The 18,043-nt window shown below is 37.3% G+C and overlaps 2 protein-coding genes across 2 annotated transcripts; one reads left to right on the top strand and one right to left on the bottom strand.

The window, feature by feature from the left end:
- Positions 1 to 846: 846 nt before the first annotated feature.
- Positions 847 to 5,467, bottom strand: ndufa8 (NADH:ubiquinone oxidoreductase subunit A8). The gene is made up of 4 exons (XM_008324393.3): positions 5,290 to 5,467; positions 3,768 to 3,931; positions 2,488 to 2,653; positions 847 to 1,363 (listed from the first exon to the last, which is right to left on the bottom strand). The coding sequence occupies exons 1-4, from the start codon at positions 5,338 to 5,340 to the stop codon at positions 1,226 to 1,228; spliced, it is 519 nt and encodes a 172-aa protein (XP_008322615.1). The 5' UTR covers positions 5,341 to 5,467; the 3' UTR covers positions 847 to 1,225.
- A 227-nt stretch (positions 5,468 to 5,694) lies between these two features.
- Positions 5,695 to 17,493, top strand: morn5 (MORN repeat containing 5). Its single transcript, XM_008324420.2, has 5 exons — positions 5,695 to 5,775; positions 6,356 to 6,503; positions 6,965 to 7,076; positions 7,205 to 7,336; positions 17,312 to 17,493. Exons 1-5 carry the CDS (start codon positions 5,729 to 5,731, stop codon positions 17,401 to 17,403), a joined length of 531 nt encoding a protein of 176 aa, XP_008322642.1. The 5' UTR covers positions 5,695 to 5,728; the 3' UTR covers positions 17,404 to 17,493.
- Positions 17,494 to 18,043: the final 550 nt, after the last annotated feature.

The raw sequence follows: 18,043 nt of genomic DNA, 5'->3' as shown, positions 1-18,043 counted from the left end.
TTTGTTTTTTTTAAAGATACAAAGTTAGATAGATAGAATGCTCCTCTACTTTGGCATCGTTTCAATTTTCAAATAATTAAATATCAATGTTCAACAAAAATACAAGTGTCTGGCCCCCAGTTTATCTCTAACAACTACAGCTGATGACCCCTGCTTTGGCAAAGATGCCCTTTTATACCAATACTTTAATCATTTTTAGTATTTTTAGGCTTTGTAAACTTTACAATTTGTGTGAAAAAGTGTAGGTTAAGCTCATTTAAGCCATTTATTTATCAACTAAAATAGAGCGGTTGAAGGAAAACCTTTCTGCGGAGTCACAGCACAATCAGACAGATACACAGGCTACAGCTCTCCCACATTCATTTCTGCCACAAAGGAACCAACAATTCAGTCACACAGCAGTTTAGCTATAAAAATAACTTTTGTTGCATTTTTTAAAGGGTTTCGACAGCCACACTAACACTGACAGCCTTATTTACAGTGCAGTGTCTCATCTCCTCTGACTCAAGGTCATCAGCGCACGTGTCTGAGTGCACGTGCGCTGGCAGCAATAACAGACTTTTGTTGGTGCATCTCTGAGATGACTCCTCTCGCCTTCAGTCCAGGTCAGAGACAGGAAGTGAGCTGGGAGAAAAGGAGGAAGCAGAAGGAGCACTCTCTGACTACAGGTAGTGACCCTGAGCCTTGACCTTTAACCTCTATCAGTCTGAAAACACACACTGACAAAACACAGATGTGCAAAAACGGCGGTTATTCCCTACAATCAGCCAATATGTGTCTGGAACGATTAAACTCTGTAGGTTTCTTTACTCATTTCTTTAAATAATGACACATCAAAATCACAAGTTATAATTTATCTTTTATTAGATGACAACAATAAGAACAGCATGTTGTAGCTGCTCACTGATTACATTTACATAAGTGGTCAGGAAAGCCGCATGGATCCATGGAGTTTGTTCTCATAATCATCCATCCTTCCTTCCTTTAACAAACTGTGATGATGCTGGAGGAAGAATATCACTGCAGGCGAGCGCCAAGACATGAGCTGTGTCCAAAACAAACTCTCAGGAGAATTACAAATGTGACCAAAAGAAATATTTAAAAGGTTGATGTCTTCATTGGTGAGATGATAGAACCATGAGACATCAGTGATCACATCTGGCAGATTTTGGACACAGCCCATGACTGCAGTGACGTGACGGGTGGTGACGTCACTGTTCCTGCTTTAAAAGTGCCAGAAGAATAACCTGCTGCCATGTTTGGCTGGTTCCAGTTTACCCTCGGCGACTGGATTGGGCTCAGGACGTTCTCTAGAGTAGTATGGGTTTGTGGGCTCAGGCCGGTCGGTCGCCACTTTGGTGATCTACATGAAAAATTTTGTGAAAACACTTTGAAAAATACAGAATGTTCTATGAGGAAAATATCATGGACACAGTTGGCCTTTTTATGGTCCAAAAATTAAGAAGGTTTGGTTTTATTTCAAATTTAAAAACGACTTTGTCCTGGTGGAGCATGACCAACACGTCATAAGAAGAATGTATAAAATGGGAATATGACAGAAAGTCAAATTAATTTCTTTTATGAAAATAAATAAGGTTATTTTTCTACAAAGGCTCCATTTGATTTCTCAAACTGAAATCCAATCCTTTCAAAAATGTTTTCATACTTTTGGAGAATTAAAAACAAACACAAAAATAGATGGCGCTAGATCAAAACCCTGTATAAACCTTCACTCAATTTAACAGGTGTTTTTCTAGTTTGTGTAATCAATCATTAGATCATTTAGAACTGAGGTTGGGGACCCTTGGAAAAGTTTTTTTGTTTTAGAAAAGACATCTTTCTAAAGCTGATAATTTGAAGAATTGTACAACATCTCCATGTTTTGAGTGAAATGCATCGCTGAGTTTGACCTCAAACTGAGTTATTCCTCCACCCATATCAAACTCTCTTTTTCTTTAACCCATTAAACCGTGGAGACTGAACAACCTGATCAGCATGACCTGGACGCGTTTCAATGTAACTGATATTTTCTGTGATTTTCCTCCTCGGATCATTTTCCAACAACACTAACTGTGAACAACAGCTTTGCTTGGCAAGTCCTAAACATCCACATACTTGATTACATTTAAACATTCATTCAGCTTATTCAGGTCTTTTTCAAATACAACACTGAAATCCCCGAAACACCATGGTCACAATCAGTGATTACTGTGATTGCTACTGCGAAAGAAAATACTCGGCAGGCATTTATGCAAAACCCAATGAGGTGGTGACTTAAAGACCAAAAAATAAATAAATAAATAAATCACAGGGCTATCATTCACATTTCTTGTATTCCTAGAGCCTTTGCAGAGTGAGACAAACACAGAGGCACGCAGTAAAATCAGAGGCTTCTCCAAAAATGTACAATTTGGCTGGAAAGGTCAGTAAAAAGCAACAAGATTCAAAAGCGTGCAGGTGATCCTGTATGGGATAAAAAAGACTGACCTTAGACAGCTCTCCCAGTTCGGGTCTCTTCCAGCCCAGCTTATCGAGTACGCAGTTGTCGAACACCTGCTGCTGCTCGCGGCACAGGTGGAACTGTGATCTGGAGTGATAATCCAGACAGGTCCAATACTCTGTGAATGACTCGGAACAATTGCCTTTGATTTGCCTACAAGGGAAGCAGAAAACAGAGTTGGGAATTGTTTTGGTTACGATAAAAGTGCAACTTTGTGTCAGTCTTTAAACTGAATGAATTGTGTATTGATTAAGATCTGACCTTTTGGAATTCTGATAATATGATGTCTAAACAGACAATATACATTTGTGGAAACCAACCATAACAACATCAGCTACAGTCCCAGGTGTAATTACAGCTTTTGTCCAAACTGACCTTTTTTATGATAATTACAGGTTGATGCTGTTTCCAAACTAAATTTATTTTTGGAGCTGAAGTCTCACTTGTTTATTTCTTTTAAGCTTGAGGTGCCGTGTGATTTACTTTCAAGGGGAAAAAAAACGTTGTGAATTGCGCCAGATCAACACAACTCAAGCTGTGTTGAAATATGTCAGTAAACAAATACACAGACGTTTGGAGGGAAAAGATCCCCAGACCAAAGCCTCTAATTACCCTTAGTGGTAAGTTTACAAATACATGAGTCATTATTTACTCAGGACCTATGTAGCTGGTTCACACTCGGGCAACTTAGGAGTGATGCAAGAACGATTGTAAGAAAAAATCTTATAGTAACAGACTGGAATGTGATTTTTTATGACAGCAAATGTACTCCTCTAATCAATCAAGGGGTTTGGAATCCCTGTTCTAAGATACATTTAGAAAACACCTCTTGAACTTCTTTATACATCCAGAAAATAAAAACCCGGACAGACATTAAGTTGAAGTCATGATGCAGCGATCAGACTCTCAAAGGTCATGCTACAGTGTCATCAGATGGACACAGACTCACTGTTACATGTGTTTCAGTTCAGATTTTATGAGGTGACGATCAGGGAGAAAATACACAGTCTTGATCGTGTAATTGCTAAGTACGTTTTCTTGGATTATCACGCCTCATCAACCTGATTGAGATATGTGACCTTTAACACCATTTTAAATAAATACTCGAACCTAATTGTTTTTTTAGATAATTTCGTGATTACAAGTTGTATGTATTTTCCAAGACATCAGCTTAATATAATTTGTTGGAGCACTAAAGGACGTATACATGTGTGTATACTGCTTGTTATCCTGAGTGTTTGTGTGTGTGTGTGTGTTTGTGTGTTACCTAAAGAAGTTTAGTGTGCACTCGTTGACTCTCCTTCCCTCTTTGATACACTTCGTTGGGTCCTTCTCCTCCCAGCGACAGAGCATGAACTCCTTGTTGGCTTTGTCACACTGAGACCCCAAATGGTGGGCAGCGGCCTTCAAAGGTGCAGATGACACAGTGATCTGGGCCAAAACGGAAAACAAAAAGTTAAATGAGCATATTATATTTATGATAAATCAGGCCGAAATGTTTATTACATCCCTCTGACAAAATTTAAGAAATACTGTACATTGATGAAGTGCTAATGGGGCTATTGTGAGTAGTCTTTAAACAACCTGAAAACATAAATATCAACAATATAGGATTTTACATATCAGTTCTTCAACATAAATTAACCAGATTTACAAAACCTTTATCTAATAATGTAAGCAACGACCTAAAATCGTTTAATTTACACTTTAAGCAGTTGTGGAGTGATGTTTTAAGAACTCTTAACAATGTTTTAGAATTGAAATATTTTAGCTCAGGTGAGTAGTATAGGTAAAATAAAAGTATGAAATTATTTAAGAATTTAAATAAAATTCAAATTCAAATGTAATTGAAGGGATTGACCATCTATTAATAAACGTATCATTTTTGACTGTTTTAAAGGGCATTTGTAATCATTTGTTACAATATACAATACTTTCTCATTAAATATTTGTTTTTATTGTTAATTAATGATTATATAAAACATAATTATTGTATTAATATTAATGCATGACACTAAATAAAAAGCGGTATTTAAAAAAATAATAGTGTAGTAAAACAAAAAGTTTGATTTAATGCTATTTCTGTAACCTTTTTCATGTCTGACTGTTAAGAGGTTATTAATTACAACTACTAAATTGTGTCAACCAAGTTAGTAGAAGTAATTAATATTCGTAATAAAAAAAGTAGTACATCAACTCGACATTTGATATATGAATACGTAAAATATACAGTTTTTGAGATAATTATGTGACACTTTAATGCAACTTAATAAACCATCACTAAAACAACCAAGGAATGAAGTGACGTTTGTTTAATTGTTACAGATTTAAAACCTCTGCTGACTAACACCTGACTTTCAAGGACACGTCCACTGTGACAAATCCCACTGTTCAGACATGAGCGAAGTTTGGTTTGGTTTGGTTTAGAAACTGCGAACTTAATTAACAAAAAAGCAACATATCTGCAGACAGTGTAAAGTAATTAAATGGAACTGTTTACTAAAATCGCAGTTAGTTCTCGACAATCAACACAGTCAGTTGTAAGACACTATTAATATAACGCTTGCACTGTCAGTAGCGCTACAACAAAATGAAAAATGAATATTTACGTTCAATTATGTCCGACCGACGGTGACTAGTGTAATGTCTAATAAACGCACAACAAATGGCCATCTGCCTATATGCAGAATGAATCTGTTAGCAGTTAGCTTTAGCATAGCAGCTAGTTAGCCGGCCGCTGTCCTTCTCTAGTTTAACTTTAAGCAAAAATAGAAGCAAATCTTGCTCACCTCGTCCACCTTCAGCTCATGGAGGGTGGGGACTTCAATTGTCCTTGACATGGCTATGTAAGAAAGGGAAGTCACAAAAAATTCAAAATGCTTTCCAAAACATTCAATGTCCTCGTCAAGCTCCGAGGCGAGCGACGAGGCTGCAAGGAAGGTCAGTTAACTGCTGCTAATGCTGCTGCAGCCGAGCGGCGTAGTCTGATGACGTCAGGACGCAGGAACACAGTTGCATACGTGATACATGAATATTCCATTTAAAAAATAAATTGAAATATTAAAAACTCTTGGTATTACATGTGTTTGATTTGTTGTTGTGTTTGTATGATTTTACATCACATAAATAAAAATATTTTCTTCACTACGTTATTGTTGTCTCTTCTCCATGGTAACAGTGTGCCGTCTGCGCATCACATATTAAGCTTGTCGTTTCTTTAGCTAAGTCATGGAGTTCACAGGAAGCAGCTACAAAGGACCTACAATAAATGGCAGGTAAATTTAATGTCATTTTTAGACTTTAATTACTTTTTCAAATGTATTAGAAATTTTTAGACGTTAATTACTTTTTCAAATGTATTAGAAACGTGTTTTTATTTCATGTCTAATCTAAAATGAAATTTAAAAAAACCCAACAAATACATGGAATTCAATACTACTTCAATGCATTTAACTAGGAGATTGATGGTTATTGCTCTATTTTTTTCTGAAAGTTGTCATTGATTTTTGTGATTTTTTTATTTGTTTGAATTGGGTTTTTCTGAATTTAGCAATACTCTTATTTTTCAATTTAAATTGAGTACAATAGTTACCTTTACACAATAGGAGAAAGGAATATTAGAAATTATTTGTCATCATGTCAAAGGAAGTACAGTACAAATAAAACAGTCAGAAATAGGAACATATCCTTAATGATGTGTACTTAAGTTTGTGCTTTTAGCTCACGGCTAAAAAAAAAGTGTTTTTATTTTATCTATGTGTATTTTATCTATCTATGTGTAAGTTATTTTTGACAACAAGTGTTTTTATTTTATATCTATGTGTAAGTTATTTTTGACAACAAAATCTTGCCCAGAATGGAGGGTAGAGGAGAATACACCTTCCCCACTGAGACCAAGTACGAAGGAGAGACCAAAGACGGCATGTTCCATGGCAAAGGCGTCCTTTACTTTCCCAATGGAAGTAAATATGAAGCTACTTGGGTGAACGGCAAATCTCAACAGGTGAGGTGCTTGACTGTGTGTTTCATATAGACTATAGTTATTATCCCATCTGGTTCCTTTTAGAGATCACTCAGCATTGAGCTGGGGCTTACTAAGTTTCCCGTTCCAAAAGTTGCAGTCTTTTGTGGACTTTTACCCCAACAACCATCAATCTAATTATTATCATCACTGCAGTCTGGGTTCATGGCAATGATGGCAGGTCTGAACCATGACAAACTTTAGACCTCACTATTCTGCATCTACATTGGTCATCCAACAGAATCAATTTCCCTTAAAAACAAATCACTGCGCTTAAGGTAATTGGGAAGCAAAGCGTTGACACCACAAAGACAAATATTATTATTGTTCTACAATTCTAAAAGTGTCTGTTTATTTTAAATGGTCAATTTTAATTTGTGACTTCAGTAGTCACACACTGTGTTCACTGTGCTGTATGACTGAGTGTCATTCATCCACACCAGGGGACGTTTATCTTTGCTGATGGTCTTCAGTACCAAGAGAAGGACTGGGACTACTGCGACGGTCACGACAGGCGATTCTACACAGAGAGGTGCAGTGGACTCAGACCAGCAGGTCGGAGCCTTGTAGTCACATGACACCTACTCACGTCCAAAACCATTAGCTTTGGGTTATTTTACTGAACTTGTTTTCTATGTACACCAAAATAACCTTTAAAGAAAATGTCTGCCTCGTCTGCACAGGAGACTCCCAGCTGACCAATCAACATCCTCCACGCGAAATTCCCAGTTCATGTTACGACTGTGGAGATGGTTTCTATGATCCCACCACCCGGGCTGTCACTTCATACACAGGCAGTTTCCTCAGAAATACAGGTGAGATAATAATAATAATGATAAAACATCAACAACAACAATAATAATTATTATTATTGTTATAATAACAATAAAAATAATTATTAGAATAATAACAATAATAACAATGTTGTGGAAATGTAACCTTAACTTTGACTAAAATACACTTTTTTACATTCTTTTTTTGTGCAACAATTAATTGTTGACTATTTCTGTTTAGCTTTAATCAAATTTTATTATTATTATTATTATTATTGCAGCTCTATGTTTTCACCAACATCATTTCCATCGTGAACAAACATTCCTCTTATAACATATTTACATTTTTGAAGTTTTTTCATAGTCAGAATTCATCTATCACTGTTGACATTTCCTGAGCACCTTTTCCACTGACCAGTTGCCAAATTGGCTGTATGTCTGTGTGTGTGTGTGTGTGTGTGTGTGCTGAGTAACATCCAGGCATTCTTGCCTGCGGTGCCAAGATAAATTGGAAAGATTGAAGTTGAGAGCAAACACAAATTTACCTTTCAAATTAAGCACCAAACTTTTTTACATCCAATGAAAAGTGCTGTCACTGACAGATTGCCACATGTTAAAAGTCATTACACTGGAACATAATTCAGCCTTTCTATAATTGATCATAACCAGGAACAACCTTCATTTCTAACTCGTGCCGTTTGCAGTTCGCAGCACACGTGGCTTATATCTGCCGAGTTCTAACAGCCCTGAATCGGCCGTTACAGCGCTGCGCTAGTGCTTTGAGTCAAGGGCAATTGTTCCTAATGTTGGTCGATCATATTTTTATTATTCAAGGAAGGAAATGTCCACTCTGCACCTCAGGAAGATCTACTAACGTTGGTGCTGTAATGTTGGCCAGACTAGCACTGAGGGAGTTACTGCTGCTGCCAGGTCCAAGACAACACCTCCAACACTTTACACTGAAACAGACATTTGTTAGAGAATCATTTTCACACTTGAACATTTGTTTTATTATCTTGGAATTGGGGGAGGTATGTTTTAATTTTAAGGTATTTTTTAAGTGATATTCTTGTTTATTTAATCTTTTTTGGATTTATTTTCTTGCCTTTTTAAAGCTAACTTCTAGCTACTTAGGGTTTACTTTCACCTTCTTGTGCCATTTATTTATTTAAGTAATTCCTGACATTTCTTTGTTGAGATTTAGCTATTTTTAAAATCAATCAAATCCTTTTAGCTTTCTGTAAATATTCAGTTAACTTTTAGGAAACCTACTAAAAGGCTAGTTTTGGCTAACGTAGCATTTTTTTCATTGCTCCATTTTTTTTTTTAAATTGGTGTTTAACCATTAACTATCTTCAGAGTTAATGTTAACCTATGGTTGACTTTTCTAATGAATTTAAAAAAAATATTTAGCTAGTACTGCTTTTGTTTCCCTAACGTGTAATTGTGGCAAACATGTTGCTAAATCCGTAGCTAAAGCCTGTATATTTGTATGCAGTTCAGGGGAGGAGTAGTTGTCTCTAGTAGGAGTATTTTTATGTAATCGACCACCCGCCCGCCCATCTCACCAGAAACACAGTTAGTCCACATGTGAAAGATAAGAAAACCCTAAACGTCTACAGTATGGAATGACTTAAGATGGACTGTTCCTGGCCGCCCTGATGGGAGATTAGTTTACAAGCCATCTGATAACCATGCCTCCACAGTCTATTTTGGTCTTTTGGTCTTACTGTCATTTCATTTTATGTTATTTGTCAAAAAAATGGAAAAATCCAAGACATGTTTTTCCACTGTACACATGCCTGGATTTGTATCTGACCATGTGAAGAGAATGTAGTTTGTCAGGTATCCTGGTAGGAATTCCCAGTTTCTGACATTCCCAGTTTGTCATATATCCCTCTGCCATGCGTTTATATAATGTAGGTCAGACCTGCCTGAATCTTTTTATTGGACATGTGCAGCAACTGCATATGCATGCTTTTTTTTATCATAAATCACAGACCTGGTGCTTCCATTTGAACAAAACGCAGGAATTATTAAAATCAGCCAACGTCTGGTGTTCTGCACTTTTCAGACAAAGTCCAGCTTCAACGTCTGGATCGGCACACTGTGTCTGTTAGAGTCTGCTGAACATGTGAACTGACTTAATTGTTACTTGCTTTGCAAATGCAGACATGTGTCAGGACACAAGCCCTGGAAGAGGATGAGGTATGACTCACCGACTCCCCAAGGTAGAAATGTAATTTTTTTGGGGCAGAATATTTGTTGTTTTCATTTGAACTCGCAACATAATACAGATTAGTTCCACCAGTGCACACATCTCATTTACATTTGTGCAGAGACAGAAGGAAACAGACAAGAAGATCCACAATCCTCACCAGATGCGATGAGCACAACTTTGCTTCGTGCCGATTGGTCGTCATCATTATATTTCTGGTACTGATCACTGAACTGAACGGTTTACAGGGAAGGGAGACAGAGAATAGAGGAGGAAGTCGGCGTAAATAAAGAAGAAGAAAAAACACTTTTCATCGCAAAATAGCTGATGTATCAAGTGTACAGAAATATGCTCACGTTCGGAAAAAGGAACAGAGTTCTCTCCTGATTCAAAATTACACTATACTTCACTTCAGGGTGGTCAAACATATGGTCAGTGGGCCCAAACCAGCCCTCTTGGTGTTTCAATTTGGCCCAATTAATGAATTTTGAAAATAAAAAATACACAAACACTCCGTTCAGGAAATGTTTTCTGAAATTATATTTCATTAAATGAGAAGATTTATCCAATATATTTTTACTTTTTTGCATAAAAACAAAGGCGAACAACATTTGTTATTGTTACTGTTATTTACAGGTAATTATGTTATGTTTGTTATTGTCATTGTTATTTACAGGTAATTATGTTATGTACTGATTGTACTGGTCCGGCCCACTTCACATCGAATTAGGTTGTATGCGGCCCCTGAACCAAAATGAGATTGACACCCCGCTTTAAGATCTTTGGCTATTTCTTTGGTTCCAGCGAACAAACGTGTTTGTCTACATTCGTCTACAGAGGGAGCCAGAGGGTTCCCCTCAGGAGACTTATTCCAGAATTTATTGGAGCAACATTAAAAGACTGTCTGTGTGTCTTTTAAGTGACATATGGTATGTCTGTAATTTTTCAATAGTGCAATCTTTCCTGAGGGCATTTCGTCAATGTGTAAGCCATTTCTAGCTAACGTTACCTAGCATTGCCTTATATTAGCCATGCTCTCGGCTGAATTTAAGTTATTTTTCAAATATTTTGACTAACCTTTAGATGTTCCTCGATTAAACTGTTGCTATTTGTTTGTTATTTTCTGAATACTGTTTCTTTATCAGTCATCATCAACACTATATGTAAAAAATAATTTTAATGCCTTCTTCTTTATTTTTGTCCATATTGGAAAACTTTTACCCATTTTCCTTTCCACCTACCTGTTATATATAATATATATATAATATTTTCACTATTTTGATTATTTATTTAGTTAATAGTTAGCTAGCATATATAGCACAGATATATCGAGTAAACGTAGGCTCGATAAGTTTCAATAAAACAAAAATCTAGCTTAAAGTTTAAAGTGGCAGAAACAAGTAACGCTCACAAAGCTAGAATATACTTTAGCTTGGAGTGACCCAAAAATGTTACATTTGTCAAAGGAATGGCCTTCAGACCAACATTTGAAACAGTTCTCCTGAAACAGTTCTAAAAAGTGAATTTTCTTCGATGTTATAAAAACAGTTTCTTGGGTGGACAATTCCTTCCACCCAAGATGTTGACGGGGAGGAAGGTGGGACAGGGGGAAACACACCCTGTGGGAAGCTTTGCTGTATAAGAGCTCCTCATGTAGCGCCCCCCAGTGATGGATGTACAGCTGTGAGACACAGAGGGCAAATCTGGAGAAGTTACTAAAAAAAAAAAAATTAAACATAAGGAACTGTTGTAAAAGAAAATGCAGATGATTAAGGATCCACTTATTGTTGATTCAAACTAACAGAACTGTCCAGTGTGGGTCTGTTGTCCTTAGTTACTGTTGCTATGATGTATAAACAGCCGTTCTTGGACTTGAGCCAGGCAGTGAAACAATAGGATTGGTGACTGAGATGTCCCAGGAGACGTGGAGTATTGTGGGAATTGGACTGATTTCTGGCCGTGGAGGAGCTGCTGAAATGCCTGCTTGGTTGAGAAAACGCCATGTCGACAGAATGACTGAGGAAACAGAGATTAGATTGAGGAAAAAAAGGGATTAGATTGAGTATGAACTGGGATTATTAGGTGGGAAACCTCAGTGTAACTAGATTAAACTGGAGAGAAATGAGGATGGGGTGGTTTTACTAACATTTCACCTTTTCTTCCATTTTATGAAAAACAATCCAACCCACAAATAGCCAGAAGCTAGTAGAATGCTTAACATAATTTTGATGTACAAATCAATCTATTTAAAACACTGAAGAAAATATTTGGGATGGAGATCAACTGCCCAAAGATACATCAAATTTAGCTAAGAGTAAAATACTTGAAAACTATGAAGAGAACATTTCCCATTTCTCCATAAATGCCAAAAAACTGCAATACAGAGGGTCCTTGTCGAAGTTCTGTACCTATGGTGAGACATAACTCGATTTTTACCTTTTTAAGTCTTACCTTAAGTTTTACCTAATATTCTGGAGCCATAATAAAAGGCAAAAAGTTCTTAAAAAAAAACCCAAATGTAGCATAATCTAATTTATGTTGCAAAATTGATGATTGTGAACAGACATATTTGTTCCGTCGACGTTTTAGTTTTTAGTTTTAACACCATACGTCGAAATGATCGAACACGACTTTGTTAAAAAATTTAACGGGGATGGGGACATAACCATGAAGGTCGTCAGTCGAGGATGTCGTAATCTAAAGACCTGCTGTACATTTAGCAAAAATAATAAAAACAAATGCTAATATTAGGCCATATTACAAATTACAATACAAAAATGATTCTATTGTGGAAAAAACAACTACACCTGGGTGTAGTTGTCCTTTAGGTGGCAGGGTAAGACATCATCATTGGTCTTTAGCAGTAGCTAATTTAGCTAGTTTAGCAAAAGCTAAATATTAGCCATAAACATGGTAAACGTTGCTCGATGTTAACCAGGAGGGTGATTTAATTTATCTTGAGAATTTTCCCAAAACAAAATCACTGTAAAGAAAGAAATAATCAGCTACTGTACACAAAATCTCTGAAGGGACCACGATGGGCCCTCGAGACACACTTTGGACGCCAGTGTCTACAACACTCAAACATGGCATTGGATAATGTAATAATTTCATGAGAACCAGCTGTGGCTCACGTGACGTAGCGTGTCACATGAGTCACTCCACTCCGAGGTTAGCAGTTTGTTCCACATGTCAAAGTAATACCTGAGTCAAACCCTGAGTACAAGTCAGCCTGGATAAACAGTTCTAATGTGAGGCCACGAGCAGCACAACAGACAGCGTTCTGGCTCTGAGCGCAGCACTCAGCTAATTCCACAAATACGTGACACATTTAGGAAACGTTTACTTGGTTTAGAGGAGCCGTCATAGCCACGCAGGACGAAAGTGACTCTGCACATGGAGAACGTATCTACGAAGCCAGTGGACAGATTCAAAAACTGTTTTTAAAGTCACCCATGATGTGAAGCCACTGGGCTGATGTCAGTTTCCTCTCTAGTTATGGAAGAATTATGAATTTTGAAACCTTTGATTTTTTTATTTTTTTTTTTACTAATTTAACAATCATTTTAAGTCATTTATTTGAGGGCAGTAGTTCCAAGACAAATAGAAAAATAATTTCATTTATGAAAATAACTACAGTGCAGTTGGATAAATTTCGCTACATATCCGCATTTTACTGATACACACTGCAAGTACTGCAGTGTTTCTGTCAAAGAGTTTATGGGTTGTTTTTTTGAGTTTTCTTGGAGTTCTCACACCAGGTCACAGACTGCTTTTGCCTCGTTTTAACAGATTTCCACTTATGATTAGTTAAGAATTTCTCATGTATTTTACTGGGTTAAAACAAAAATCCATCAAGTATCAGTATCGGGGAAAAAAACTGCCAAAAAAGTAATTGGTATCATATCGGTTTAAAGAATCTGGTATCGCCCATCACTGACTGACGCACGTCTTAGTTTAATGCGGGGAGTCTGAAGTATGATTTAAATTGGTTTTGCATTTTTTCTCTGTAATATAAAAGAAAGCCAGCGACCATGTGCTTCCACTCACGGCCACCTCTGTGTGTCATAACACAGCTTAAAGAAAGCCAACGCACGACGGCACCATCAAACGATTACTGCTAAATATGAAACACAAATCACATAATCAAACAACTAAACATTTTCAGTACAAACAACTCCAGAGTTCAACTTTGCCCCCTCCCCCCTCACTCCCACTCCCACAGACGTGATTGTTGCTGCTCGGCCTTCGGAGGTGAAATTTAAAACATTTGCATTACTCAGTAAAACAGTCATTAAAGAGCAGTGAGGGGAAAAAGATGCACAGGCCACATCTGCACAATCAAACCTCCAGCACCACTGATTGAGTGTGTCCTGTTACTACAAACAAACACACACACACACACACACACTCACAGTGAGCCAGTTGTGTGTTTTCTGTTCTGGCAACAGGCAGCAACACTCAGCAGCGGCAGCAGCAGAGCAGGGGCCATGTGTTGCCATATTGTTTGTAGCACTTTCCTGTTTCTGGACGAAGCGCTTCCCTTTGAAAGTGGCAGCCGAGAGGGTTTCACACTCCAAACATTCCACGGCCAAGGAAAACACCACTGGTGACCAAACCGAGGCCCCTCCCTTTGTCCTCGTCCTGCGGAGGTGTTTCACAGACAGATAAAATCAGCCAGAGCCCCGGGCAGTGGAGTTAACCTTCACCCTGCCCTTTCCTGAATAATAATAACAACAATAATATTGACATTAAAAAAAAACTGAAAAAAACTATTTTTTAAATATATTTTTATATATATATATATTAACTGGGCGATATCAGATTTTTCAAATAGATATGATACATACATACATACATATATATATATATATACATATATATATATGTATATATATATATATATATATATATATATAACTATATATAACTATATATAAAATACACACAAAAGGTACAACCACATGTAAGCTCTGGTGGACCACATAAGATGATGTGGCGGGCTACATTCGGCCCACGTTCCACGAGTTTGCTTGTGAATTAACCTTAAAAAAAAAAGTTTTAAATTGTGGCGTGACTGAACATAAGCACAAAAAACATAAAAGTTTGATGAAATTAGTCAATTTTAATCACTTACACCGTTTGCTTAATTTAATTTCGGGACACATTTTTGTGGGGACAGTTTTGTTCCAACTCTAAGTGAGAAGTTATTCTGGGGGTCAAGATTTAATTTGAGGTTGGGATTAGGAGAATTAAGGTTGGACAAAAGGTAAGGATTAGACACAGAATGGTTTATGTCCAGGTAAAGACAAAATATGAGCGAAACCCCGTGTGCATTGATGTGTGTGTTAATTTGCTGCCATTACACTGGAAGGAAACACTTTTCCTCAGAGTGTATTTTAAGGATTAAAATAAACAGACTTTAACAAGGTGCCATTATCGCTTTCACACACACACACACACACACCCACACACAGTGTATCTGTGTGTACGCTGCGTGAAGGTCAGCCATGCAGGTTGCAACTGTCGAGATGGAGATCAACCAGAAAAACGTTCGATAAACAAGCCCGTGTTTGTGCTGCACTTTGGTGAATTTGAAGTTGACGACACAGAAACACGTTACAAACACAAAAGGTTAGGAAGTTTACATCAAAGACTGGAGTTGTTATTGAAAAAAAAGTAATGAAATCGGGAATTTATTTTGTTTTTGTCATTTGTCAAATTAAGACAAATCACAAGACTGACGCACTAAGCAATTAAGAAAAAATTAAACAAGTAGCTAAAATGTTAACGATTGGACAAATAGATGGTAACAGGTCCAGGTGGGAAGAAACTAAAGTCATTACCAGGACAAGATGACGCTGATGACTGCAAATAATTTCACAAAAGAAATGTCAGAAAATTGTAAAAAAAATATTTTTTTCTCAGCGCATAACGACAAAGAATTAAAATATTGTCCTAAAAAAAATTTTAAAATAACTTTTCTCTTGGCGTGAAGGCAGGGGCAGAACCTGCAGCTGAACCTGCACATGACTCCAAGCAGAAACTACCATGCTGAAATGACAGACAAATAAGAAAAATAAATATAAAAAAATATATAATATATAAATAGATATATATATGTATATATATATATATATATACATATATATATATTTATATATGTATCGGTCTGATATTGCTGAAAATTTCAGGATCAAACATCGTAAAAACAACTATAGCCCGCCAGCTCCAATACATTTGCCCAAACGCTCAACTTCCTTTGCGCGACATGCCATAAACAGGAACACTATGATCCAAGGTGCAACAATTTTTGACTAATCTAATTGACTAATCAACCAAAAAGTCCCTACACCCCAGGTGCAACAATTTTTAAAAAATTGACTAATCAACCAAAAAGTCCCTACGGCCCTGCAGAGGACAACTGGGTTAAACTACTGTGACCAAAGACTTTGAATTTTATTATCAATCGAAGGCTAGCGGGGCAAATGCCTCCTCGCAAAACTGTCCGATCCAGCTAGCGACTGGATTAAAAAAATGACGAGGATTAAAAAGAAAATATGTGTGGTTCAAGCTATTGCACAGAAATAGACAATTCACTGCTGCTGTTCCAACTTGTTCTAAGCGTGCGGTCATTTACCTGTTGCTTCAAGTACATTTTTATACAAAGTTCTAAGTCCCCTCCGTACATCCAGATGTATTTTAATGTATTCCACTGTGATTCAATGTCATCTCTTTGTGTTACATTCTTTGCATTAACATACTGGTTCCTTTTTTTTAAACAAATCCCAAACATGCCCTGTTGTTCTGAAATTGCTGGAAATTAAAAAATGCTCCCAGCCACCTGTGCCGTCACATAACTCAAGGTAGCAATTACACACTGGTTAATCCTGCAGTAAACGCTGCCACACAGTCTGAAGAGGGCAGAATTACAGCAAATATGAAAATGCCCCACACTGATTATGGCTGGGCAGGTTGTGGTTGGTGGATAAGTGAGGTCAGTCTCTTGGCAACACGCTGACACAGCGAGACGTAGGCTCTGGTAATTGCCAACATGCCCCCACCCCCACTAACAAGTATGTCACAAAGACTGCCGTGAAGGTTTGTGCGGCAGCTGCCCGCGTGGACGACACGTTCAATGGAGCTGCAGGTAAAAGACTCAGAGTCAGGCGGAGGAAGGAGAGGAGGGAAACGGGGCCGTCTCACAGTTGAAGTGGCTGTTAGTGTTGACGTCCAGTGCTGGCAATTACACACAATCAGCCCAAGAGCTGCAGACCTGCTCGGCCCTACAATGGCAGCCCGCGTGCAGTGGAACCTAAGGGTGAGGCCCACGAGTGACTCAAGTGTGTGCAGCTGCACGCGCTCCAGAAAAAGGCTCACTTCCCCTGCAATTAGCTACTCATTTCAGTTTTTAACAATGACAAAACTGCTTTATTATCAGCTCCTTTGGCAAACGTTTGGTGTTTTTTTTAAAAAATCGGCGTCAAAACCGTCTCGGTTGGTGGCCATTGATTGGGCTCTGAAGTGTGGCTGAGAAGTTATTTTCTGCTAATCGTCAGGGGTTATCTTGATTTCACACATTTATTGGCCACTTCACTGTCGTCGCATGCTCACCATCCAAATGACCTGAGGTTTAATTATGCGGGCTGCTGCCAGTGAATGCAGCACCTCGCTGCGAAGACTTTCACTCTGTGATCGGTTATATGTTGTGTTTAGGTCTGGGGCAAATGGTGGGATAAATAATTCAATTTTGTTAACCAAAAATCTTCAATAACGTTTAACGGAAAATTTTTCTACAGACGACATGGAACACGAGTGGATTGTGCGCTGTTGTCAGAAAGGCCAAGACAAGAGTGTTCGCAGTAAAATGGAAGAAGATGCTGCAAAATGACCTGAAGAGAATGTTAAATATCACTGAAGTGTTTCTATGAATATTACAGCATGTTTGAGTTCTCTATTTAAATAAAAACTTCAACGCAAATATTTTTGTCTTTGTCCTGAGAAGAAGTGAGCTGGTGCAAGAGTGTGCATACATTTATTAATATATATATATATATATATGTATATATATATACATATATTTGTATGTATGTATGTATATATACAGTACCTACAAATATATGTGTGTATGTATATTTATGTGTATAAGTATGTATAAATATAATATATAATGTGTGCTAAGCTAATGTGTGTGTGCATGTCTTTGTGTTCTTATACTTGTGGGGACACTTTTTTAAAAAAGTACTATTGTAGTGGGGACGCCTGTTCTTTTGGGGACTGTCTAAGAGAGTACTTTAAGGAATCAGGTCAGTCTTGAGTTAGGGCTATAGTTGAGATGAGGTTAAAATAAACAGTGCCAGTGTGGTCGTGTCTTAAATTAAATACACGAACTGAAATAACAGTTTGACATGGATTGTGAAATTTTTTGTGTTTTTTAGCTAACACAATTTTACAACATTACTGACAACAGAACAACTCAAGAAATGAGACAAAATTAGATAACAAATGAGTTAACTGTAGTAAGCTTAATA

Source organism: Cynoglossus semilaevis, chromosome 14 (genome assembly GCF_000523025.1).
Source record: "Cynoglossus semilaevis isolate Cse_v1.0 chromosome 14, Cse_v1.0, whole genome shotgun sequence".
Lineage (NCBI taxonomy): Eukaryota > Metazoa > Chordata > Actinopteri > Pleuronectiformes > Cynoglossidae > Cynoglossus > Cynoglossus semilaevis.
The sequence above is the reverse complement of the archived record's forward strand: the minus strand, read 5'-3'. Positions and strand labels throughout refer to the sequence as shown.

Bases quoted from the DNA above. Each gene is read 5' to 3' on its own strand.
- ndufa8 (XM_008324393.3), bottom strand. From the start codon at position 5,340: ATGTCAAGGACAATTGAAGTCCCCACCCTCCATGAGCTGAAGGTGGAC. The intron at 3,932-5,289 runs GTGAGCAAGATT...GTTTTGGCCCAG, and splicing joins ATGAGCTGAAGGTGGACGAG to ATCACTGTGTCATCTGCACC. The intron at 1,364-2,487 runs GTCAGTCTTTTT...TTTTTCATGTAG, and splicing joins AACTGGGAGAGCTGTCTAAG to ATCACCAAAGTGGCGACCGA.
- morn5 (XM_008324420.2), top strand. From the start codon at position 5,729: ATGGAGTTCACAGGAAGCAGCTACAAAGGACCTACAATAAATGGCAG. The intron at 7,077-7,204 runs GTCGGAGCCTTG...TCGTCTGCACAG, and splicing joins CAGTGGACTCAGACCAGCAG to GAGACTCCCAGCTGACCAAT. The intron at 7,337-17,311 runs GTGAGATAATAA...ATTTTTCTACAG, and splicing joins CAGTTTCCTCAGAAATACAG to ACGACATGGAACACGAGTGG.